Source organism: Acinonyx jubatus, chromosome A2 (genome assembly GCF_027475565.1).
Source record: "Acinonyx jubatus isolate Ajub_Pintada_27869175 chromosome A2, VMU_Ajub_asm_v1.0, whole genome shotgun sequence".
Classification (NCBI taxonomy): domain Eukaryota; kingdom Metazoa; phylum Chordata; class Mammalia; order Carnivora; family Felidae; genus Acinonyx; species Acinonyx jubatus.
Genome location: NC_069383.1, coordinates 35749746 through 35773466, shown reverse-complemented (window position 1 = coordinate 35773466; position 23721 = coordinate 35749746). Strand labels below are relative to the sequence as shown.

At 34.9% G+C, this 23721-nt stretch overlaps 1 protein-coding gene across 19 annotated transcripts in view; it reads left to right on the top strand.

Moving 5' to 3' along the window:
• FOXP2 (forkhead box P2) overlaps positions 1 to 23721 on the top strand; it is a 563073-nt gene that overhangs the window by 401214 nt on the left and 138138 nt on the right. For 17 of the 19 annotated variants that reach the window (XM_053218190.1, XM_053218198.1, XM_053218197.1 and 14 more), the window contains one exon: positions 5815 to 5904. In XM_053218190.1, the coding sequence (XP_053074165.1) occupies positions 5815 to 5904 (90 nt within the window). Of the gene's footprint in view, positions 1 to 5814; positions 5905 to 9485; positions 9544 to 23721 lie in introns of those variants that run through there. The other 2 variants (XM_053218199.1, XM_053218200.1) reach the window with 2 other exon arrangements.

The following is a 23721-nucleotide window of genomic DNA, read 5'->3' as shown; positions in this document are numbered from 1 at the left end:
ATGCTAGGCCTGAAAAAACAGCAACAACAACAAAAGCCTATCTTAGCCATAACTTGCCATGAATTCACTGGCTTATTTTATGGAAAGGTTTCTGAGCTTATCTGGGATTTGGATCCATATTGGAAGATACTGAATATTGGGTTTGGATCTGAACCTTGAGGACTTCCTTAGAAGTCATGTGAGGGTGACTTGAGAATCTAGGCCATCACACATCCCATGCCTCAATTTTCTTTCCTTTGGATCTACATCATGAATACCGAGCCCAGACAGCCTGACATTAGGTTAGTAAACAGGATGCTTTATTATTAATAATTCACTCTTATTATACTACCATGAAATAAATGATCTTAGCTTCTCACTTTAACTTCCATAGTAGTCCACACTATGAACACCATATACCTACACATTTATTTTTTAACTTTATGTGAAGTATACTGTAAAATAAAAATAACAATTATTTTTAAAATATTTTTTGGTAATTAGGTCTTTTTTCCCAACAAACTTAGTCTAATTATGTATCATCCATGATAAAATGAGAGGTCAATAGCTACAGATGCATAATTTCACTCTGATAGATTGCTGTTTGAAAATAGGATATGACAATTAGATGATTAATTTTCTTCTATTAAATAGCATTACAAGACTTCAGATTACATTTATCAGTATATTCCCTTTAGTGAGAACATAATGCGAGGAAACGCCAAACAGAATAGGAATTCATATCCTTTGTGGAAGCTCCGAATATGCTTTTTATCAACCACACTTGTGAAAATAATTAGACAATGAAATTCTGTTTGAAAACCTATTTCACGTTCAGTTTTCAAAGTAACATGTTAAAGACGTCATATGTTAAAGGTTAAAGCATGTGAGTATGAGGAACAAAATTTTGAATGTCCTGCTGGCATTTTTTTTTTTTTTTTTTTGGTTCTGGTTATCTGCAAAGTATACACCCCTTGTCAGTATAACTAGGGAGTGCCTGTGTAAACATTCTTGTTTTGCCTGTTCCACATAATCGTTTCTTGTATCATATTTCTTCTGACCTCGCTATCTGAAACCAATTACAGGAGATCCATTTGGGCTGCATCTATTTTCATAAGAAGCCTAGGCAGCAGTGTTTTTCTCAGAGATGAATATCAACATCAAATATGCTTCTGAGTGCTTTGTTATTTATGTTTCAGAGAGATTTTGTAGCCTTCAGCTCTCAAGAATGTGTCATGCTGTGCTGTTTATACATTGAAGATATTAATGGGTGTAGATGCCATTTTTCATTTTAATGTCTCAAATGCAACAGGCTGATAGGTTAAGCATTCCTATTTTTATAGGGAGAGATATGAGTGATGTCTGTTTTCTCCCAAAATATACATATATTTACTTTGAAAAAAAGAAGTTATTTATTAACCTTAGAATGCTCAACATTTTTGGTTTCACTGGGTGTTTCTGAGCTATTCTCAAACAATTTTACTCCTCGTGAACGTTTTCAGGGTTTTTCAAGATATTGATCTGACAGGTTATAAAGCTTTTTTACTCTTAATTCTCATAACGACCTACTCATTAAAGTCACTGTCCATATATGAGATTCATAGGTAGCATAAAATTACTACTGTTGTGGAGGGGTGATAACTTGAACTTCTGTTTTTCTTACAGAATTTTAGTTTATTTGAAATTAAACAGTAACTATTAGGAATGCTGTTTTCAGTAAGTATTTTTTTAAAGTTTTTATTTAAATTCCATTTAGTTAACATACAATGTAATACGTGTTGTGGAGTCAGATGCACTGAATTCTGAAAAACTTGTGCATTCCCACACCTCTGCAGCCTAACAAAAATACATCTTTAATCTGTTGTAAAAATTTTTATTCATTTTTCAAAATATTTTAATTTAATCTGATTCCAATTTTTAAAATGTCCTATCTTAATTTTCTTTCACTTTACTAAAATTAGATAACTTCATTAAGTAAAGTGCACTATTAATTCAAAACAAATGTTTTTTTGGAAACTAGATATGGTTTGGCTGTCTTAGAAACCTCTTTCTTATTGTTCACTAGAATCACACTCAGTCATTATTAAAGGAGATTCTGTAAACATCTCTTGTCTTTGCTCTAATTTTTTTTTGTTTTGTTTTTTGCAGAGCAGAGGGTGATCATATAAATCCTAAATAGCTCATAGAACTTAATGAATGGCCCTGGAATTTATCTTTTCTATTTACCAATTGAAGTGGACAAGTGATTTTCAAATTAATATTTTATGTAATTTGACACCTAACACCTTATATTGATGAAAGTATTTTATCTCATAATCTTTCATCTTTTGGGTAGCTACAAAATAAATTACTAAGATGAACTAAATATCTGTGAGCAATTGTTTATTAAAATTCAGTCCTAAAATGATATCCAGAATGCTGGGAATAAAAATGTCATGTGATGCCTGCAGTTAGAATGCAAACTGCCAGAGATGCCTGCTTAGGATAAGTTTTAAATCATTCCTGATATCTTAGAGTTATTTTTTGTTCTCCTGACTTTTATGTTTGCTACGGCAGTCTCTACTGCTACTAAAAGAATGTTGGAATAGGCAAATGTTTTTTTTTTTAATTAATTTATTTTTTTTATTTTAGAGAGGAGGGGAGAGGGGCTCTTTTTCATAAGAATTTGTACTGAAAGATGATCCTGGACTATTAAAAAGAAAACTTTTTTTAACACTTATTTTTGAGAGAGAGAGAGAGACAGAGCACAAGTAGGGGAGGGGCAGAGAGAGAGGGAGACACAGAATTGGAAGCAGACTCCAGGCAGGCTCTGTCAGCGCAGAGCTGATGCGGGGCTTGAACGCATGAGCCATGAGATCATGACCTAAGGCAAAGTCCGACGCTTAACCAACTCAGCCACCCAGGCACCCCCGATCCTGGACTATTTTAAAGATAACTCTCAATGTGCATCGAAACCAAGGTACTTTAAAAGTTTAGCCAGCTGTCTGTGGTATTCTACTATTACTATTACTCCTGTAAAAACATGCACATGTACACGTATGCTTTTGTCCAGGGAATTTTCATGTGCTGCAATTTCAATAAATCTAATTTTCTAGTGTCTTTCTATAGCCACTGGGTGTTGCATATTCCATTGGGTTTCTTGTGTGGGTTGAGCTGAATGAGTATCATGCAGGATGGTGACATGAATAGGGCCCTAAGCTTGGAAGACAGCTTAGAAGTTCATGCCTGAACTTTTGACCAAACGATGCTACTGCTTTGTGACTTTAATCAAGTTATTGTCATGTTGGTGCTTCAGTCACTTGTCTGGAAATTGTGAAAGCTAAGCTAAACAATGTGTAAGACTTATGTCCAGCTCTAGAATTGTTCAGTTTGTTCAGTTTATTTGTAATAACTGGTCAAATGATCAGAGGGTTCCAAGAGTTTAGAGTTCCATCAGGTATTGGTCGAGGATATCCAAGTCAAGGATGGCAGGAACACTCAGCGATAAAAACAATCTGTGTTCCGTGGTAGTTGTTCCATTCAAACATTTACAAATTCAAATGTAAAAAGATTATATTGTAGTTTTTCTTTTAGATTTGGATAAATGAATATGCTCTCTTTATAGGTAAAAATCACTCATTATGGCACCATATGTGCTCCTTTACTCCAGCTTTACCCATTGCCATCTAATGGTTTCTTTGATGGAACAGAGAGAGACAACATGGCACACTGGAATGCACTCTGGCCTGGAAGCGGGAGACCTTGAACAAAACACTTGATTACTCTAGGCCTCATTTTCTCATTTGTTAAACTGAGGGCATCAGCGTACATGATTTCTATGATTGCTTTTAGTCCCAGCCGTCCATGATTCCAAGATTCACAACTATGTTCAGCAGAATCCTTTAAGAATAATAAATGGCTACAGAATTAAATATAAACTCAATAAGTCTGTGTGTACACAAAAGGGGAAAAAACAGTTATATGAAAAAGATGAGGCAAAATTTGTGTGGACTGTGGCAACAAAGGCAAAAATAGTTGATGGATTTTTTTTTTCTTTTCTTGAGAGTTTCACATAGACACAGCCTAAGTCACACTATGGTAATTTCCACTTGCACAATATCATTTGGAGTTATTTTATAAATTGTGATTTAAAAAGTGAAGCTGTATCATTTAGAATGTTAAATGAAATCTTTTAAACTAAGTTTTGTGATAAAGTATTAGGGGACTTTTTTACTTGGTCTTTTATTTGTCAAACTGCACTTCACATGAAATTGCCTGAGTTCACTGGAATGTGCCATCCTTAGAAACATCGAGGTAGTAATTACTTGAAAAATTGAAAAAACAAAAGATTGCTGCTCTGAGTGAGTGTGTCTCCAAATGTAAAAAGTGTGCTTTACAAACTATGCCAGATCCTGCTCCGGGAAGACAAATCAGCGTTGTTAGGGGAGGGTGCTATAGTGCCTTCAGTTTGTTTACTTTGGTTTCTATGTCTGCCTGCCTTCTCAGAAAACTTGCTTGGAGCCAGACTGTAGCAGCCCTCTCTCTGTCTTTTCATAATTGATCAGGGGATGACTGCCTTCCCCGAGGGTTAAGACGTGGCAACTTTTTCTGTTTGCTCAGCATCTCAATGCAGTAGTTCAAACATTGTTCACACCAGCTGGCAGTGTAATGCCATATGCACATCTTGTCAAAGCAACTGTTGTCATGGATACTAGAAACTCTCTTAAAAACCAGATCATTGATTCCAATCAAAATTGTACTTTTTATCAGCTTAGAATCTCAATTATGATAGTAGAATATTGATCTAAGATATTCTCCCATCATGAAAAATTTACCTTGTATTCTAAAACAATGAAGAACAGAGTAGGGCAATGATTTATTTTAGTTTTATGTGTTGAGAAATTTCATCATTAGTGTTCATTAAACTCAGTTATTGAGAGAAAAAATGAGTTTGCAAAGTAGAGGCTCTTAAAAAGTTTTTTTTCCCTTAATTTGTACTGCTACCCTAAAAGCATCTCAATATGTATTTTTTCATGACATTCGTTTTTATATAAGTTTATATAGTGTACTCACCAAACTGCCCCTCCTCCTGTAAATGAAATGCTTAATTTCTTATGTTAAGTTTTGTTTTCCTGAATGGGAAAAAAAAACATAAAAATAAATGAAAACATCTTCTATTTTGATTGGTATTCTGTCACACATAGAAACAAACCTGATTGGTTGAGTGGTAATTTCTTTGTTCTCTGATTTTGCTAAGAATGCAAATGAAAACCACTCAATTTTATTTGGCATTAAAACTGCACTTTATTTTGTCAAAGGAGAGGTTTCCCCTTGAATTGTAAGTACAAAAAAAGTGTTTTTAATCTTTGGTGAAAATCCTTATTAATTCACTTTCAAGATAATCTGATGTTGATTTGTCAAATTTAATTACAGCTTCCGGTAACACTTGAAGTCTACTGCTTTTGCTTCAAAATTGTAATATGAAAATGCAAATTGAATGATAATTTAAAAGGGAGTGGGCATTTTAGTTGAACACTCAAAGACAAGTTCCTTGTGGAAATGAGGTTATTGATGCAGTTTATGATTTTTTCCTCTTTAAGCACTTTAAACAAATTAACTTTATTTCCTGCAGGATTCCATGTATCTCCATGACTTTAAGTAAAGTTGTGTATGTGTTATATGTGGAATTTTTGTTTCACATTAGAAGATATTTAATAATTCTCTCTAGAAGGGAGGATGGGAAAGGAGCTGTCATACATTGAAGCCTTTTACTATTAACCAAGGAATAGCCAATTATTGATAATCAATTTACCATTCAACAAAGTATTTAGATGTTGCTCCCTTTTTTACTTTTAGGCTCTCCAAGCAGCTAGACAACTTCTCTTACAGCAGCAAACAAGTGGATTGAAATCTCCTAAGAGCAGTGATAAACAGAGACCACTGCAGGTTAGTAAAGCATTCTTGTCCTTGAGATCTTATTTTAAAAGATGTTCATAATGATAACAAATGTGAAGACCCAGTTGTATACATTCAGAAAATTATTACATTTGCATGTGTTGATAATTTTAATTCAAAAAGAGAGCCCATTTTACTTTTTGGAAAGAGAAAAATATTTTCTATTTCCATAGATTTCAAAAGTGTATGAGGCCACTTATTGCAAAAATTGTATAGAAACCACATTTGGTATACGTAGGCATAAGAAGTTTTGTATAAAACTCCCTTGTGGGATTTTAACAGAATTTTATTCACAAGTTAAAATAAAATGTGAAATTTCTTCTCCAAAAGCAAAGCCATAGTAAGATGGTGTGGAAAGAGACAAAGCAGTCTTAGACAACCTCCGCAGTTGTATCCAAGTGACAAATGCAGAAAACCTCCAAGGTTGCCAGAAAAACTGTTTGAGTTTGCCAAGGAGTTATTGCTGTTGCTACAGTTATAAAAACACATTCTGGAGTTTGTTGTCCTTATTCACTATGTTTGTCCTGTGCAACTGATAGTATATGTATGTCCTTTAAAGTAACTTTTTCTTATGTAATATAACCACTGTTTCATATAGTCTTACCCAGGGTATATAGGCCATTGTTTGGGGAGAAGAAGCATTTTTAGGGTGTTTTTTTTAATGTTTGGAAGGCAGAATCTGGAGTTACATAAAACATCTTTCAAAATGTTTATCAGCTCTGTTGAAAGATAAGCAATGGTTTTTCCTGAATCCTGTGTTATATGTAAGCCTAATAAGGTAAGCTTAGTTTAAAAAAAATTAAAAAAATAAAAAAAAAGTAAGCATCCTTCTTGTTCCTTTATTTTAACAAAACAATCTTGGGTTTTTTTTTTTAATGGCCTAGCTGTCTATTTTCATTTTCAGGTGTATTCCCAGATGCTAGTACTTAAATCTTACATGATGGCCTTCTGAATGACAGAGAATTACAGGCTACTTATCTACACAATCCAGAAACTACTTGTTCCCTAAAAACTGGATTAAATTTTTGGTCCCTAAACAAATTTGAGATCAGAATATATGTTGTTGGGAACCAGCCCTTTCGTGGGAGGTGGGTGGGAAGAAGGAGGACTTGTGGAGAGGGGTTGTGTTCCAACCGTGTAAAGTTCAAATGTCTGCCATGATTGCAAAAGTTGTAGTGAATCAGCCTGAGTTTAAGATTCATTTTAACTTTTTTTAAAAAAATAAATGTCACATTCTTTTGTTTAAACTAATCAGTAATTTTATGGTGACACACTTTCCTCACCATCATCTCTCCCCAAGTAAATGACAGTGATTGGAGTATTTCCATCAAATTCTCTTAGTCAAAGGGAGCCTCTCCATACATTTACATGACAGAGAAAAATCTGCATAGAAGTCACATAAGATAGTAAATGAAATATTTTCCTCACTGTAGCTTCAGAATGGGAATTTTGCACTGTTGTTGGCATAGCAAGGGAGGTTTAGTTGCTGGCAGCATAAGCCAAAGGTAGGAGTTTATTGTTTCGACTTTGGGAAAAGCACTACATATTGTCCTAATTCTATTTTAACATGACCCTTGATAAAAAAGACTAAATAGTTGTTCCTTCCTCCCCAAAGCTAAGTCCAGTAGAAGCTTCTTTATTGCTGGTTACCAGGGTATCTTTGGAAAGAATGGTTGGGCTTTAGTTTGTCTTTCTTTTTTTGTTGTATTGGAAGGCAAGATTTGATACTTGGTTTAACTAAAATATACATAATTTTTCTTGGAAAGCACACACATATAATGTAGGAATATTAATGACTCTAAAATAAGAAATTGTTGCTCATGTACCAAATGTTGTATAAATAAAATTTTGGGCGGAAGTCCTCAATTTTGTTATTTTATTGCGAAAGGATGATTGAAAGTAATTTAAATATCTTTTAACAATTTCAAGTGCTAACCATTACCACAGACTTTTCTTGTGTCACTTATATTTAGTGTTTTATGATGCATATTAATATATCTCCTTTGTATAAATTATAAAACTATAGCATTTTATTATTATTTTGTATTTTAATCAGGTCTAATGCCAAAATGTCATAAGAATGAAAGTTGGTTTTTATGAATGAGAATTTAGAAGTAATGAATGAAGACTTACCTGTTCACCAAATTATACACTGCGATTAATATAATGTGAGCCTAAAGTTTTAGTATCTCACAGAATTTGATAAGTTTAGCAACTGTAAACTTACTGGGATTGTGTTACAAACCTAGCAGCATCTTCCTAGTTTGCATATGTTGTCAAATGAGGATATTAGGTGATGCTTATCCTTGCATCTGCAAATGCTTTTTAATGTGAGTTGCACTATTAGCCACTTATGTGAAAGGGTTGCATATTTTTGTTAAAATTTTTAACCATAAAATATGAAATTAACACTTTAAAACTTTGACGATTTTTTTTCAGTCTAGTTCTTTTTCTACTTAAAGAGTTGAACCAATCTTTCAGAATAGAGTTGGTGTAGATTATCTCTTAAAATGAATAAAGATAATTGAACATGTTTCAAAACCTGCACTTATAAAGGCTAGGTATTTGGTGCTGATAATAGATCATGGTGGTTTGTGCTTTATCATACATAACACATTTTTAGAGGACCAAAAGAAAGGACGTGTTTTTCATTTTCAAATATAGTTTTGATGGAGAACTATTTTATAAGGTTTGAAAAAAAATAGAGAGAGATAAAAAAAATCTGTTTTGATGGCTCAAGTCACAAGAACAATATTAGGTCTTGTTATACTCAACTGATTTCTTTGAAATGTTGAAAAGTAGTAGCCAGATTTGAAGTGTGACATGGTAGAGAGTCTATTTCCAACAGACTAGTATTTATCTGCTATTACTTTTTCATTTATATTTTTTTCAGGGTTTTGTGCTACAGATGACTTAGATATTAGCCTATCTAATACAAAATGGAAAGAAAAAAATCACATCTGACAAGCTCGAGTACCGATTGTAGTAATAATTTCACTCTTCATGTATAGATATCTGAATATATGTATTTGAAACATATTTACATTTTCTATTCATTCCATAAAACACCAATTGAATAGGTCCAGTCAGTAGGTACATTGATTAATGACATATTGATGAATAATATATAAAGATTGTGATGCAAATGGGAGCTGATATTAACCTAGGCATTACCAGATGTTTCTTCTTTACATGCTTACTGTATACCCCAGAAAACACACTATAATGGCTAAAGACAGCCTCTTGTCTTGATTTCTGATATTTATTTATATCTACTCCTAGAACTTCCTAGGCTTGGTTTACCCATAGTAATGCTTTCAATCTCATAAAACTAATTTCCAGATTAAAAAGAGTAAATTTCTTTTACTGTTTTTAAACACACGCACACACACACACACACACACACACACACACACACACACATTTGCATATGCACACATGCACACTTCCATAATCTGTAAATTTTAAATTTTTTGTAAAATACATTATCAGTTTTCTAGCCTATGACAAATCTACTTAATTTAGTTTAGGTATGAAAATTGGTCGCATTATTGTTCTTGTTACATTTACAGCCATGAGACAGACTTGTGGTTCTTCAACAGCTGTGCAGAGCAGAGACGTAAATTTAAGGTAAATGACATTGCTTTGCTATCTTAGATGAATATTAGTATATAGTATTGTAATCACTTCCTTCATTGTAGGTTAATATCTAATATAAGGTTCTCTTTTCCAATAGGTAATTAAAATATATATATTTTAAATAATTGTATTAAATAGTTCAAGAACAGAAGAATAAAAAGCAGAAGTGAATTACACTTAAGGGTCTTATTCTGACTCTGCCACAAACCAGTTAAATAAGTTAAGGAAGCCACTCATCTTTTTAAAGTAGAGACATTGGGCTTAACTGATGGACAGAATATTACAATATGTACTTTAAGATTTATTTTTTTAATCAAGTTATAGGCATCTTAATTTTTCAGGAATAGCTGTATCTTGTTGGGTATTAGTTTATGAGTTAAGATTTTGTTTGTTTGTTTTCAGTTACAAAGCACTTGTTTACTAACATGCCATAGCCAAAAATAATGTTTTGGAATCAACGTACTAAATCCTGTATGCGTGGAAACCATTGTGCAAGTATCATTTTGTACAATATCTGAAGAAACTTTGTTCTTTTTAATGCCTTGAAGTAGTTTTATAAATTGATTTTAGAAGAAACAAAAGCTACACAAAGAATGATTTTACCTACGTATTTTATTTAATAATCTACAGTAAAATATGTTGTGATATAATACAATTTAGCAAATTTCTACCTTTTTTACTTCTTCAACTTGAAATGTTAAAATTAACATCAGCAGACAAAACAAGAAATTCTGCAGTAAACTACTCAGCATTTGTAAAATTTCATACTCTCGGAATAAACCAAGAATAAAGTATGAAATATAAATAATGAAATATATATTCTAGAAGAAAATAATAACTGTAGGATATGGAATTAGACACTGACAAATAATTTAGGTTTTAGGAAATTATAAATGTTCGTGCATGCAGTGGTAAAGAATAATGTTGAATATTTCCTTTTCAACCTAATTTCTGATTTCTAGTATGGAAGAATTAGAAGGAAACTAAAACATCTTGTTTCAAATACTGAAAGTAACAAAATCAAAAAATTTGCAATATGGATTTGAGTAGAGCAATGCACTATGATGTAGAAAACAAGATATTTTTAAAGTTTTTTTGCTATTTTTTCTATGTATCAAAAAGATAGGCAGTAAGTCGAATACATTGCTTTTATTTCATAAATCATAAATTTTAAAAAGTTTAACTTAAAAACTATTCACAAGGACAGACTATGCCTGTGTGGTACTCATTTTCCCATTAAAGTACAGAGCATTTCTTAAAAGCCAGCATGAAATAAGCAGTTTTACAAGAATGTTATAGAATACAACGTTAAAATATGATGATGTTGCCACCCGTGGCCAGCTGCTCAAGGCTGACACCCTGTGGAGGAGGGTCTAGGATGTCCAGTCCATCATTGTTAAGTATGCTTCAATGGAAAACTTGTATCTCATCTAGTCATAGCATGTAGGAGAAAGAACATACGTTTTGAGTATGAAGCCTACTTTGTCCTTAATCAGTAAGATTTTGGGTAGGTGGAGTCCTTGGAGTCCATGTCGTGGAGGCTGTTACCTCCTCTCTAAAAAAGGGACAAAGGACACCTATCTTGCAAGATTGTTGTGAAGACTACAAAGAATACTATGTGAAGTAACTAGCGTAAATTCTTGCACTTATAATGAGTTAATAAATAATTACTGTTATGATCAGCTCCAGAAATTTTATATTTAATCCAAGGTTATGATAAATATTCTATAATATGGTTTCAATTGTCCATAATTTTCACTATTTACTACATATGCCTAATTTATAAGAAAGCAGCACTGAGTGTTTTAGGTACTACTAAAGTATCTCCCCCTCCTACATGCCCCCACAACATACATATTTCACAGTTGCCACACACAAAATTACTTTTTAATTTTTTTAACATTTATTTATTTTTGAGAGACAAGAGAGAGAAGGAGCATGAGTGGGGGAGGGGCAGAGAGAGAGGGAGACACAGAATCCAAGGCAGGCTCCAGGCTCTGAGCTGTCAGCACAGAGCCCGATGAGGGGCTCAAACTCATGGACCGAGGACCGAGATCATGACCTGAGCTGAAGTCAGAGGCTTAACCTACTGAGCCACCCAGGCGTCACCCAGCCACCCACGTGCCCCTCATAAAATTACTTTTTAACGTTTGCCTTTCCTACAAGGCTGTGAGCTCTGTAACAGCAGGGACCATGAATTTCCTGCTCATCTCCAGTGCCTCACAATGCCTGGTGAATAATAAAGCTCAGTAAATACTTGTATAGATGGTATGGAGCCTATAAGGAGTCTGTACTGTATTGTTTAGGTAGGAGGGGCTTTAAAGTCTTGATAAGCAGGTGATATGATCAAAGCAGTGCTTTGTGAATACCTCATCAACAGTGGAGCATTTGGAGGGTGTTTAGGGGGAGGGGAGTTGCGAGAGGTCTGGAAAAAGGATAAACTTTAAAAAATTATTTAAATAGGCATATGATGAATTGATCCTTAGGCATGTGGAGTTTGAGCTGATGGCAAGAAAAGTAAGTTAAAGTAACAAACTTTTAGAAAATTAGAACTTGACAGAGAGATTATAGCCAGAGACAACTATTTGTGAAATAATCCAGAAATGATAGATGAATCCATGAAAGTGGAGATTTCTGACAAAGATGATTTACCAAGAGGAGCTCAGTAACATCCACATTTTTTAGAGCAAGAAGAAAAAGAAGCACAAGGATAAAAAGAGGGAGAGAGAGGAAAAGAAGAACCAAATTAGCATTTATCAATGAAGGTCAAGGAAAGGAAGAGCTTTTAAAAGGTGGCTCTTGTCAACCATATCAAGCAATGTCCATGAAGATGAGCATTTTCATACATACAATTTTGAATTGCAACATTGGTGATTGTTGATCCCCTAGTTTCTTTGTCATTCACCAGTAACTCTTAGAATCTGCAGTACTAAAGTGATCAAATAATGAATCAGAAAAAAGAAAACTTACTTTTACAAGAATGTTAAATAGAAAATTGAGAGTTAGTAAATATACTTCTGTTTTCTCAAATTGCTCTGTCTCTGATTGTATAAGTAAATGAAGTAAATATATATTGCATATCTAATACTGAGTTCCCATAAGTTAATCTGGAAGAAAACTGCTTTCTAGGAGGTTAAATTTTCTCTTTTCCTACCAACCAAAGCACGTGTTCCATTGTGTAATCCATTAGGATTCAAAGAACATATTCCCTTGCCTTCTCTATCTTCACTAAAGTGAGGAAGAAAGAAATAGAACATTAATATTGTTAAGGGAGCTCTCCATAGGATTTAAGACTTAGGCTGTGAATTTTATCTTAAGATGTTTGGAGGTGTTATACAAGCCAAATTGAATGACAAAGTGAACAGTGTGAGTACATGATTAAAGACAAAAAATGAAATTATTTTGAAATTCGCTTACATTTAAGATTCCTTGTGTTTCCTCAGTGGATTCTATTCATATATTCCGATCATCCTGCATTCTGTATTCCACTTGGTTTTCTTAAAATTTCCCCACTGTCTTCATCTTTTCTACTATATTGTTTCTTCCTTTATTGTCCTCTTCTTTTCTCTCATCATGTAGTCTTGTCCATTTCACTTAATCTCTGTCCCTTCAGTCCCATATTGAGAAAAGAGTAACTTTAAATGCCTGTAATTACTCAATTCTATCTTGAACCTAGAAGATATTCTAGCATATCATCTTACAAACAAAATAGAAAATCTGTGCTCCTTTTTACAGTCCAGTATCCACTATTTAGTTCTTATCTTGCCCCAAGAGAAGTTTCCATTATGCAATTTTAAGTTGTAGTTGTAGTATGCAAGCAACTCAGTTCTTGATGATCTTTGACACTTGGATGGACCTGGAACCCTGGAGCCTTTCATTTACTGCTAGAAATCCCATTACTGATGACAGACATTTACAGGTGGCTCTTTAAAAGTCACCGTCAGAATGGTTACATCATTCCTTAAAGCCTTTTGTTAGATTTTCCAGAAAACTCATTGAGAGGTGAATATTCAAACTTGAATTGCTTGGGATAGTTATATTAAATGGCCAGTTTTTAAAGGAGATCTTAGGTTGTGCTGATTATAATTCATTAAATAATGCTGAGTTTGGAAGCACAGCATTTGAAATGATCAAACAGAGGTATAATGAATTGTTCTTTCAAAAATATTTAAGCCACCCTACCTTAATATGAAAATCATATAAGCTCATTATAAGAATCTAACATGATTTTAAGTTAAATTATGGTTGGGCACTAAGTTACTTTTCCCAAAGGCACTTAATAAATATTAATAAATTGCTATAGTGTAGTAGATTTTTTTAGATGAAAATTATGTTCTCTGATTAGATGAGGAAGAAACCACTCATGAGAACTAATTATAGTAGACCCTTGACATTCACAAGGTATGCATCCTGAGATCTTCATGGACCCTCAAATTCAAGAAATTCCCAGTTCAAAAATATGGAGAGGTCTATGCAGGCTTCTTTCCAAATACTATTCTTATTCTGAATTAGGCTACCATTGTCATGTGCAAACTGAAACATAAGTGAATCGCTTCCAGCTTTCAATAAAAATTCTTTCTTGGCTTCAAAATATCTTTTTTTTTTAAAGAAGAAAGAATTTTTTTTTAACATCACAGGCTTTCCTACATTGGTGAGAATAGGTAGAGAACAGCAAAATACATTCATAATAGAAGAATCATGGGGGTGGAGAAGTTAGTTTATGCATATGAGAAGTCAGCCATGTAAAGAATGGATCAGCCTCCCCCCAGCATGCTTGATTCATTTTCATGGCCTGACAAATTACAGAAGTGGAATGCCTGGAACTTTGGAACTTGGTGGTTTGAAAATTATCAGACCAATCCTCAATGTCTGTGAATTTTAAGAGCCCATTCTGCTAGATCTTATACTCTAGCATATATGAGGAAGAATCCAGAGTGAACAAACAAGTTCCCCCTACCTTACTTGCTGATATTTTAAGAATTGGGAAAGGCATTCAATATAAACGTTTTCTCCTCCTTCATTTTAAATCTCAATGACATTAATAAATTACCTGGAGTACTCTTTCAGAGTAGAAGTTGCCTGGAATATTTTTTAGGGGCATGTAAGAAGGCAGTGTCTTAGGAATGAAAAGACCTCTTAGAGGTTCAGTAGATGAGTAGAAGCTTTATTTTAATGGCCATGCGTTGTTAACTGGCCTAAGCATCTGAGCTTCATATTTTATCCCTGAAATGAGAGTCTCTGCTTACATTCAGTTCACAGCTGAATCACATCCAGCTTACCTGGTGGTTTTTTTTTTTTTTAAGGCTTTGTTGTTTGATCATGCCAATTTTTATAGTTTTGCCATATAGACACAGAACATGCAGTACCTAGTAGTAAAGCATTTTGATAACACAAAATAGAAAATTCCTTTGCACAGTGTATACATTCTTACACTTCTAATGCTGACACTTGTGCTGCTGTAAAAGCTGCCACCTTGATATCTTCTGCTAGTGCTACTGCAAGTCCTCAAGTGACAAACCAAGGAACATACTGAGCACTGATGTGCTGACATGAGGAAAATCTGTTGTCTTACAGAAGAACTGTAGTAAATTCTTCAATAGAATATCTTTGGAAAAACAAACCAAAAAAAAAAACAAAACAAAAGCCCGCAAACAATAAAATCATTCTCTTCATATTCTACCTTCTTCCCATAGAACCAAGCATGTAACAGACATTTAAAACATACTAATTGGTGATTGAAATATGACTAAAGTTTTAGTTTCTCCAAAACTGGGGCATCAATGATACTTTTTATTATAGAAGAATATATTTCCAATAACTGTCATCAGTCTCCTGTGCAATCTTAGAGTTCGCTTAGGCCAGTGTTTCTCAAATCCAAGAAATACTTCAAAACATTTAAGAAATGGAGAATTGGGGATCCACCCAAGACCATTCAGTAACAATTTGAGGGGATTGGATTTTGGAAAAATCAAAGTATTTTAGGCTCTCCAGAAGATTCTAATGCAGCTGGTCCACAGAGTCATATGCAGAAATCCGAAACTACTTTCCTGAAACAGTGGGACCCTGTAATAAAAAGTACTGAATCTGGGGGCTCCTGGGTGGCTCAGTCGGTTAGACTTCTGACTTCAGCTCAGGTCATGATCTCACGGCTTGTGCATTCGAGCCCTGCGTTAGGATCTGTGCTGACAGCTCAGAGCCAGGAGCCTGCTTCAGATTCTGTGTCACCCTCTCTCTCTGCCCCTCCCATGCTCATGCTCTGTCTCTCTCTGTCTCTCACAAATGAATAAATGCTAAAAAAATAATAAGTGTTCTGACAATTAAAAAAAAGTACTGATTCCGAATTCTCTTATTACAATACTGTGTCCTTTTAATGTCTGGAACTCTGTTCTTCAACCTACACAATGAAAAATGCTGAAATAATGGCACCTCATGTTCCTACCAGATTCATCAGCCTTTGAATCCTGTCCTGTGTTTTGTTTTGTTTCCTTTATGTGTGTGTGTATATATATATATATATATATATATATATATATATATATATATATATATATATATGTCTTTAAACCTGAGCTAATTCAAAAGGCCCCTGGCTAGGTGTCTTGAGAGGTCTCTCTCCACTTATCCATGGATAATGGATAATTTCCAAATAATCCAGGATCATTTCCAACAATATTGTCAGAATTTTACTTTCAATTAGTTCTCATCAGTAAAATCTTCACTAATGAACTCATTCTCTTCTTATATCTTTGATCAAAACAATTTGTTTTCTAAAGTCCTCCAACATATGCACTATGTCCAGTTGGCCTCCCTTTCAGTGTTAGAACCTTAAGGAAAAGGCTCATTGTCTTCAAAGACAGCTGTCTGCTACAGTGGCCCTCGCATGCTGATCTCATTGTTCACCACACACTTTTTACGTGGTATGTGAGCGGCAGTTTCTCTAACATTGCTTCGTGTTTCCACAAAGCTGACCTTGCCCTTCTTTTCTCAATATGCATTTCTCCACCTTCATCTAGAAAACTTCTGGGTACCTTTTACATTCTTGTTGTCAGCCACTCTGAAGTCTCTTTTGATACTCTCTCCTGCCACACACACAATGTAGATTTAATTATCCGTTTCTATATATTACTTCTATGTCATATACCTACTTGTATTTTTATAGGTATCACACTGAATCAGAATTACTTGGAGGCTGGGACTCTGTCTTATTCATCTTCACATTTCCAGTGTCTGGCACATAGTGCATTTTGGGTAAATGTGTGGAGTCCATTCATCAGGGCTAATTTATAATTGAGTTTCTCCTTTCTGCCATGTTCCAGATTTGTTTTTTTCACTTGCCCGCTGGTGCATGCCAACTTAGATAAAGTTGTCTTAAACTGAAATTATGAAATTATCTCTCCCAACCCTTATCCAATGCTTTCATCAACTTTTCTGATTTGTGTTCTACCGTGTCCAGATATAAACCCTTCTGATCTAATTGGGTCATATTCCTCTGCTCTAATGTGAAAATTTCCCTTTTCTTCAACCTCTCACCGTGTCACAAAAGGCTATACATCATCATATACCTGATACATCACAACCATGACCTAATCCTTACTGCTCACTGAACATGCTGTATATTTATTTATTCAGTCATTCATAGATATTTACAGGTTGTTTCTTATATACCAGGCACTTTCTGGGGTGACATGAACCATAAGAACTTTGATACCTATTTGCCTTGGTTTCTATTCCTCCCATCTGTTTGGAAGGTCGTTCACACCTACCTACCCACTGCCTGCTACCTTAGTTGCCAGACTCCTACACACAATTTAAGGCCCTATTCCCTCAAGTCTTCTCTGACTCTTCAGAGAGAAATAATCCCTCACCCATGTGTATTTCGAGAACCCATATCGTATTTTTATTTTATCATCCCATATATGTTAGTTATAAAGATTCAGTTACATGATTAGATTAGTTGCATGAATCAGGTCACATTACCCACCCCCCCTCTCACATTGCTAATTTATCTTGTCTTAGCTCTATTAGGCAGTCTGTTTATGACTAATACTTCAACCGATTCCCTTTCCTGTGTAGATAGCATGTAATATACTTATTTAACAATAACAATTCTTTCTCCTTTTTATCTTTTCTTAAATATTTTATTTCCTGATTTTATCTTCTGGTTTATTAATTTTATAGATACATAATATTTTGCTTACAATAAGCTCTTTCCCCCTATTTATTCTGTTTTTCTTTTTTGAACAAGATATACTGCTTGATTATTCTGTACTAGCAATGTTCTAACCCTGCTAAATATCAATGATACTTTTCCTAAGGAACTGGAAGTAAAAAGTGTGCTTAGCAAAATTATACCAGAAATGTACAAGATTACAAATGAGATGTGAGGATTTTTCAAATATCATCAAAGAACTATACTTTCTGTATGATTTATTGGCATATAACTTTTATGCGTTGATCGTATCTATTGATTTAGCCATGTGAATTTCAAATATTTCCACTGAAATACTGCCTAATTTTCTATGGAATTTGTCAGCTGCTCTTTTTAAGAATATAGATTTATTTTTCTCATGAAGCATGAACTCCTTAGATATGCAGTCTATATTTGGCTGGTACAACTGCTCAAGGATAACATGAAAGACCAACGTTTCTTTTGGCCTCCTGCTCTGCCCCTGTGTGGCCTTTGTCTTCATGGTCACAAGATGACTGCCCCTTTTCCAGGCATGTTCCAGGCGGAAAGAAGGGGATGGCAAAATACAAATAACCTTGTGCCAGCTGAATCAGAGCCCCTTTAATAACAAGTGTTCCAAGAAGCCTTACATAGTAGCTTCTGTTTCCTTCTCGTTGGCCTGAACAGTATCACATGAACACATTGCTTCAACTGAATCTGGGAAGCTGATTGATTACGTTTGACCAGGTACTTTGTTACGCTAAACCCAAACTTTTCATAGAGAAAAAAGGAACGATAGATTTTGCAGCAGGCACCTAACGGTGTCTGCCACTAACAGTTTACAATAGATGTTAGTGCCAACTCATTTGGCCCAAGGAATATGTGAAAAGACATTTTATGACTTGAGATACTTCAGTGACAAGTTTTGTTGTTGTTGTTGTTGTTTTTCTTCTGGGAAAATTTAGAAAGACACAAACCTATGTATTAAAGTGACTAAAGATGAGTGGGTATGACTTAATTCTAAGCTTTAATATTTTTAGTTATAACTAAAATGTTCTTACAGATCCAGTATATATTCAGTACTGAGTAAAGCACAATGCTAGATCAAGTAAGCAGAGGTGATGCCTCTCCTCCCGGAAGTTGCTGCTGATGCTCCACAGTGCTGGTTATGCACCCTGGTGCAACATGCATGGGCAGTGAAACAAATACTGAGAAGTTTAAATAAGTAAAGCATATGCATATATTGCGTGTAGAGAAACAGTGTTTTTTTTTGAAGGGTGATTAAAAAATTAGTCATAGAAGCCGAAATTTAAATAAGTTAAGGTCAGGAGAAAAATTTTCATTTGGCTATTACGTATTGGGTTGTGGTATTGCTGGAAAGCTCAAGAAAGTTCTGACTTTCTGTCCAGCTATAGTGAAGATAAAAGATGTATTTCATACTTTTTCTATATTTTCTGCAATTATCTGTGTTATAAGCCACCACACTAGAAGAAAACAGGAACTTTGTGGGGTAAGTAGAAGTTCGGAGAAGGCTTGTTCTCCCCTCATCTCCAGCTCCACTGACATGTATGAGTTCCTGCTGTGTTCTGGGTTTCAGGTACTTTACCCCTGATTGGTCATTGTGTTTCTACCTAACCCAGAATTGGTTAGTGCTGTTCCTATTTTACCTATGAGGAATTATAGGGCCAGAAAGGTTCAGTAACTTTCTCAAGGATCCAGGGATGAATATAAGTTCTGTCTGACTACAAGGTCACCTTTTTCATGAATGAATAATTTCTTTAGGAATTCTCAGTTTGGGGACAGGTAGGAAGACAGGAAGGGCAGAAATTTCTCTTCCTGCCTTTGACTGCCTGTCTGGTTGAAGGATGACCTTTCTGGGGGAGTAAGAATGGGAGGTCCTTATGCTATATGTGACTATGCCCCACCAAACTGGGATTGTTCTGCTGACTGTGTGTCAGCCCTTGATCCAGGGCACCTTGAGAATAAGATTTAATCACTGGCTTGGATCTGAGATGCTGTAAGTGTGTAATGATTTTTAATAATCTTACCTTCTCTAATAGGTCCTACATGCTTTGTAGTAATTATCCAGTATGAAATTAAAATGAACTTAGTCCATCTTCTTCTCAAAATACATGGTTTATGGAATTACTGAAATTTGATTTTATCTTTCAAACAAAGGAAATAGTATAATGAACTTTCCTTTGAGAAACACATCATAGGGGCACCTGAGTGGCTCAATTGGTTAAACGTCTGACTTCGTCTCAGGTCATGATCTCATAATTCATGGGTTCGAGCCCCACATGGAGGTCTGTGCTGACAGCTCAGAGCCTAAAGTCTGCTTCAGATTCTGTCTTTTCCTCTCTCTGCCCCTCCCCCTCCCCCACTCACACACTGTCTCTGTCTCTCAAAAATAAATAAACGTTAAAATTAAAAACAAAATACATCATAAATTTTGAAAGCAAAGTAAGCCAAGTGACCATATTATTTTTATTCCCTAGTAAAATTATGATCTTTTTAAGGATTTGTTTACCTGTTTTTTATCTTGCTCTTCCTGTATGTGGTTTCTTTTCATTTTATTTCTAATACTTACTTGCAGTGGTCATTTTGCATATCATTAGGCCAGAAGATCAAACCCTGATACCTTTCCAGTGCAGGCAGCTAAATGTAGACTAGGTGCAAAGAAATAGGGAAGAGTTGGAAAGATATAATATTTGAGAGCTCATTTCCCTCTAAAGAAGATGTACATTTCTTTCTCTCCCTTTTTACATTCTTTCCCCTCTTTCTTTATTACATTTTTTCCTTTTCCTTTCTCCCTCCCTTTCTCCCCCGCTCTGACCTGCAGGACCCGTTTTGCAACCCCTTTAATAAATACTAGAATATTGAAATCAATCTATGAAATACAGAGATGTATATACATATAGTAAAAAAAAGGGGGGGGTTCTCCTGGGTGGCTCAGTTGATCAAGTGTCTGACTTTTTTAAATTTTTTTTTTGTTTTTATTTATTTTTGAGAGAGACAGAGCACAAGCGGGGGGAGGGGCAGAGAGAGAGGGAGACACAGAATCTGAAGCAGGCTCCAGGCTCTGAGCTGTCAGCGCAGAGCCTGACTAGAGAGCCCAACTCACAAACTGTGAGATCATGACCTGAGCCAAAGTCGGACGCTTAACTGACTGAGCCACATAGGCGCCACCCCAAGTGTCTGACTCTTGATTTTTGCTCAGGTCATGACCTCATTGTTTGTGAGTTTGAGCCCCACATGGGCTCTGTGCTGACAGTACAGAACCTGCTTGAGATTCTCTCTTTCTCTCTCTGCCCCTCCCCTGCTAGCTTGCTCGCTCTCTCTCTCTCTCTCTCTCTCAAAAATAAGCATTAAAAAAAAAGAGACTCAAGTGGTTTCTGATTAGTGATTCCTGAGTCTTTGAGAATACATGAACTTGTTGACGCAGTGTGCAGTAAGAACCCAAGTTTCTGATGGAGCACTGATAAATGAATTACTCAACGTGAAGATGTATCTTGCCATCACTGAAGGGTCAAAATAGCATTGATTCACGATGTCATACCAATATAAATTGCTTTAAAGGAAACATCTGTTCTCGACATAATTGATAGTGAGAAATGTTTCTTAAACCAAATTAGAAATGATTACTTAAGCAATTGATGTAGTTATTTTATTTGGCATTCCCACTCAATAATTTCCAGCACTGCTAAACTAAAGGTTGGCTAATATATTTTCTCCCCACTCCCTACCTTTTTGCTTCCTATTCTGTTCAACTAGATACTTAGTTAATAAGAAGAGAGTTCAGGAGTAATGTAGATATAAATTGAAAAGCCACTCTCTATAATTTCATATGAAACAAATGATTATCATGCTCCAATGGAAAAACCACAAGCAAAAAACAAAAGAGCAGTAAGATTTCAAAAGTGGTTTACAGTATTTCCATGTATTAGAATTTACATCCTCAGTCAATCAATCCATCAAAGAAACATGACTGAATGCCCTCAGTGTGTTAGACACTTTGCTAGGCAGGCACCAGGTACCATAGGGGTTTCAAAATGTTCCTACCCTAAGGGAGTTGGCAATCTGGCTAGATAAAAATTCAGGATAATAACCATTTTTCTAAGCCATTTTAAACAAAACTCAGTGGTTTAAGGTAAAAAAAAAAACCTGCTTGACAGTTATGGCTTTTCAGAGCATTCTATGGAATAAATTGGATTTTTCTTTTCTCTTAAGTGTTTAGTGAATCAGCCATCACTCACAGACTGAGCAGAATAAGGTTTTCTTCATTTTTGTCCCTCCTAAGGCATTGTTTGTGGTTCCTTGAAATTTGTTGAGGACTGAGTTCCAAAATCTGAGAAGTATGGAAACAAGTCTAAGCATAACAAGTAATAGGATAGAGATGATTAAAAGGAAAATGGGAGAGCCAATCACAAAGGGGGTTTACTTTTACTCCGATTGTAAAGTAGAAGAAAAGGAGAAAAAAGTATTTTAATAATTTCTTCACATTTAAAAGAAACCCTCGTGCCATAGGTAGTTATGTATTTATATTTCTGCATTGCTGAGACTAAGGCAAGAGTATAAACCCTGTTTTAATAAGAAAAATCAGAGCACTCATATGATGAATCTTCATGTCTGTAAAGGTTTTTAGGAGCTAACGTGTTGTATGAAAAATATAACTACTGTTCTATGTTTTATTGAAAATCTGCAAGTAGCCTAATTTTGAGTGATTATTAAAGCAATGTGTGCTCACAAAAAAATAATTCAGGCAGTTCCGAAAAATATGAACAATTGAAATTCACCTGAACTCCAAGCTCCCGGTGATCGTGTTAACACGTGTATATATGCGATCACCTGCATTTCTGTGTGCATCCGTGCGTGTGGTATCATTCTGCCAGTCTAGAAATGAATGCAGTTTTATAGTTTTTAGACCTCTTACATGTAAGATTTATTTGTATATTCATCCATTGAAGTATAGCTTAGTTTCGGATCTAGAAAAGCATGAACGTGTTGTAAATGACCTGTCAGTGTTCAGTTGAGGTTTTGTAATAAAGAGAAGAGGTCAGATTCTGTGGTGTCAGGAGAGGCTTTGGATCCAAGGATTGGCTCCATCACTCACTAACTGTGTGAGCTTGGAGAAGGCAGTTTAGTTGTGTAACCTCATTTTCTTTTTTCTGTCAACTGAGAAGATTTGACTTTGTCTGCAGCTCTAGAGTTTATTATCCTAATCCTTTATTTTTAGCAAAAGAATAGACCTTTTCAGGAGCTTATATTTACAAAAAATCAACCTTCTTTACGGTTACATGTCAAAAGCTTTTAACTTTGATAAGCTAGTTTTTGTCGATAGCAAAAACAAAAAGAAACAAGATTATTTTAAAATTTAGAAATTTACAGCTCATTTACTGAGGTTAAAATATTCTGATACTCAGAGAAAAAGTGAAATTTGTTGTTAGAATATTATACAATTGCGTATTCATTACATACAAATATAGTTTTCATTCCATTATGTTCCACATGCCCCATGACATGCCAGCTTATCTGTTTAGAGTACTTTTCTGTGTGCTCAATTATATATGTAAGTTTTTTAATGAAGAAAAATAAAATAAGGAATATTTAGAGATATAATTATATAGAGGTCACAACTGTGAAAATTGCTTTTCTCACAATCACTATAACTTGGTTTTATTGCTGAAATTATATAGTAATAAAAATTATTTTTCTGCTCCTAGAGTAACCAGTCTTGGTTCTCAGTAAGAATTTGCACTATATTTATCTAAGTAGAAAATAGTTCTTTTCTTTTATTATAGTCACTTTTGAAACAGTGTTTTCTAGAGGTGCTTGGGTGGCTCAGTCAGTTGGGCGTCCGACTTCAGCTCAGGTCATGATCTCACAGCTCGTGGGTTCAAGCCCCACGTCAGGCTCTGTGCTGATGGCTAAGAACCTGGAGCCTGCTTTGGATTCTGTGTCTCCCTCTCTCTCTGCCCCTCCCCTGCTCATGCTCTGTCTCT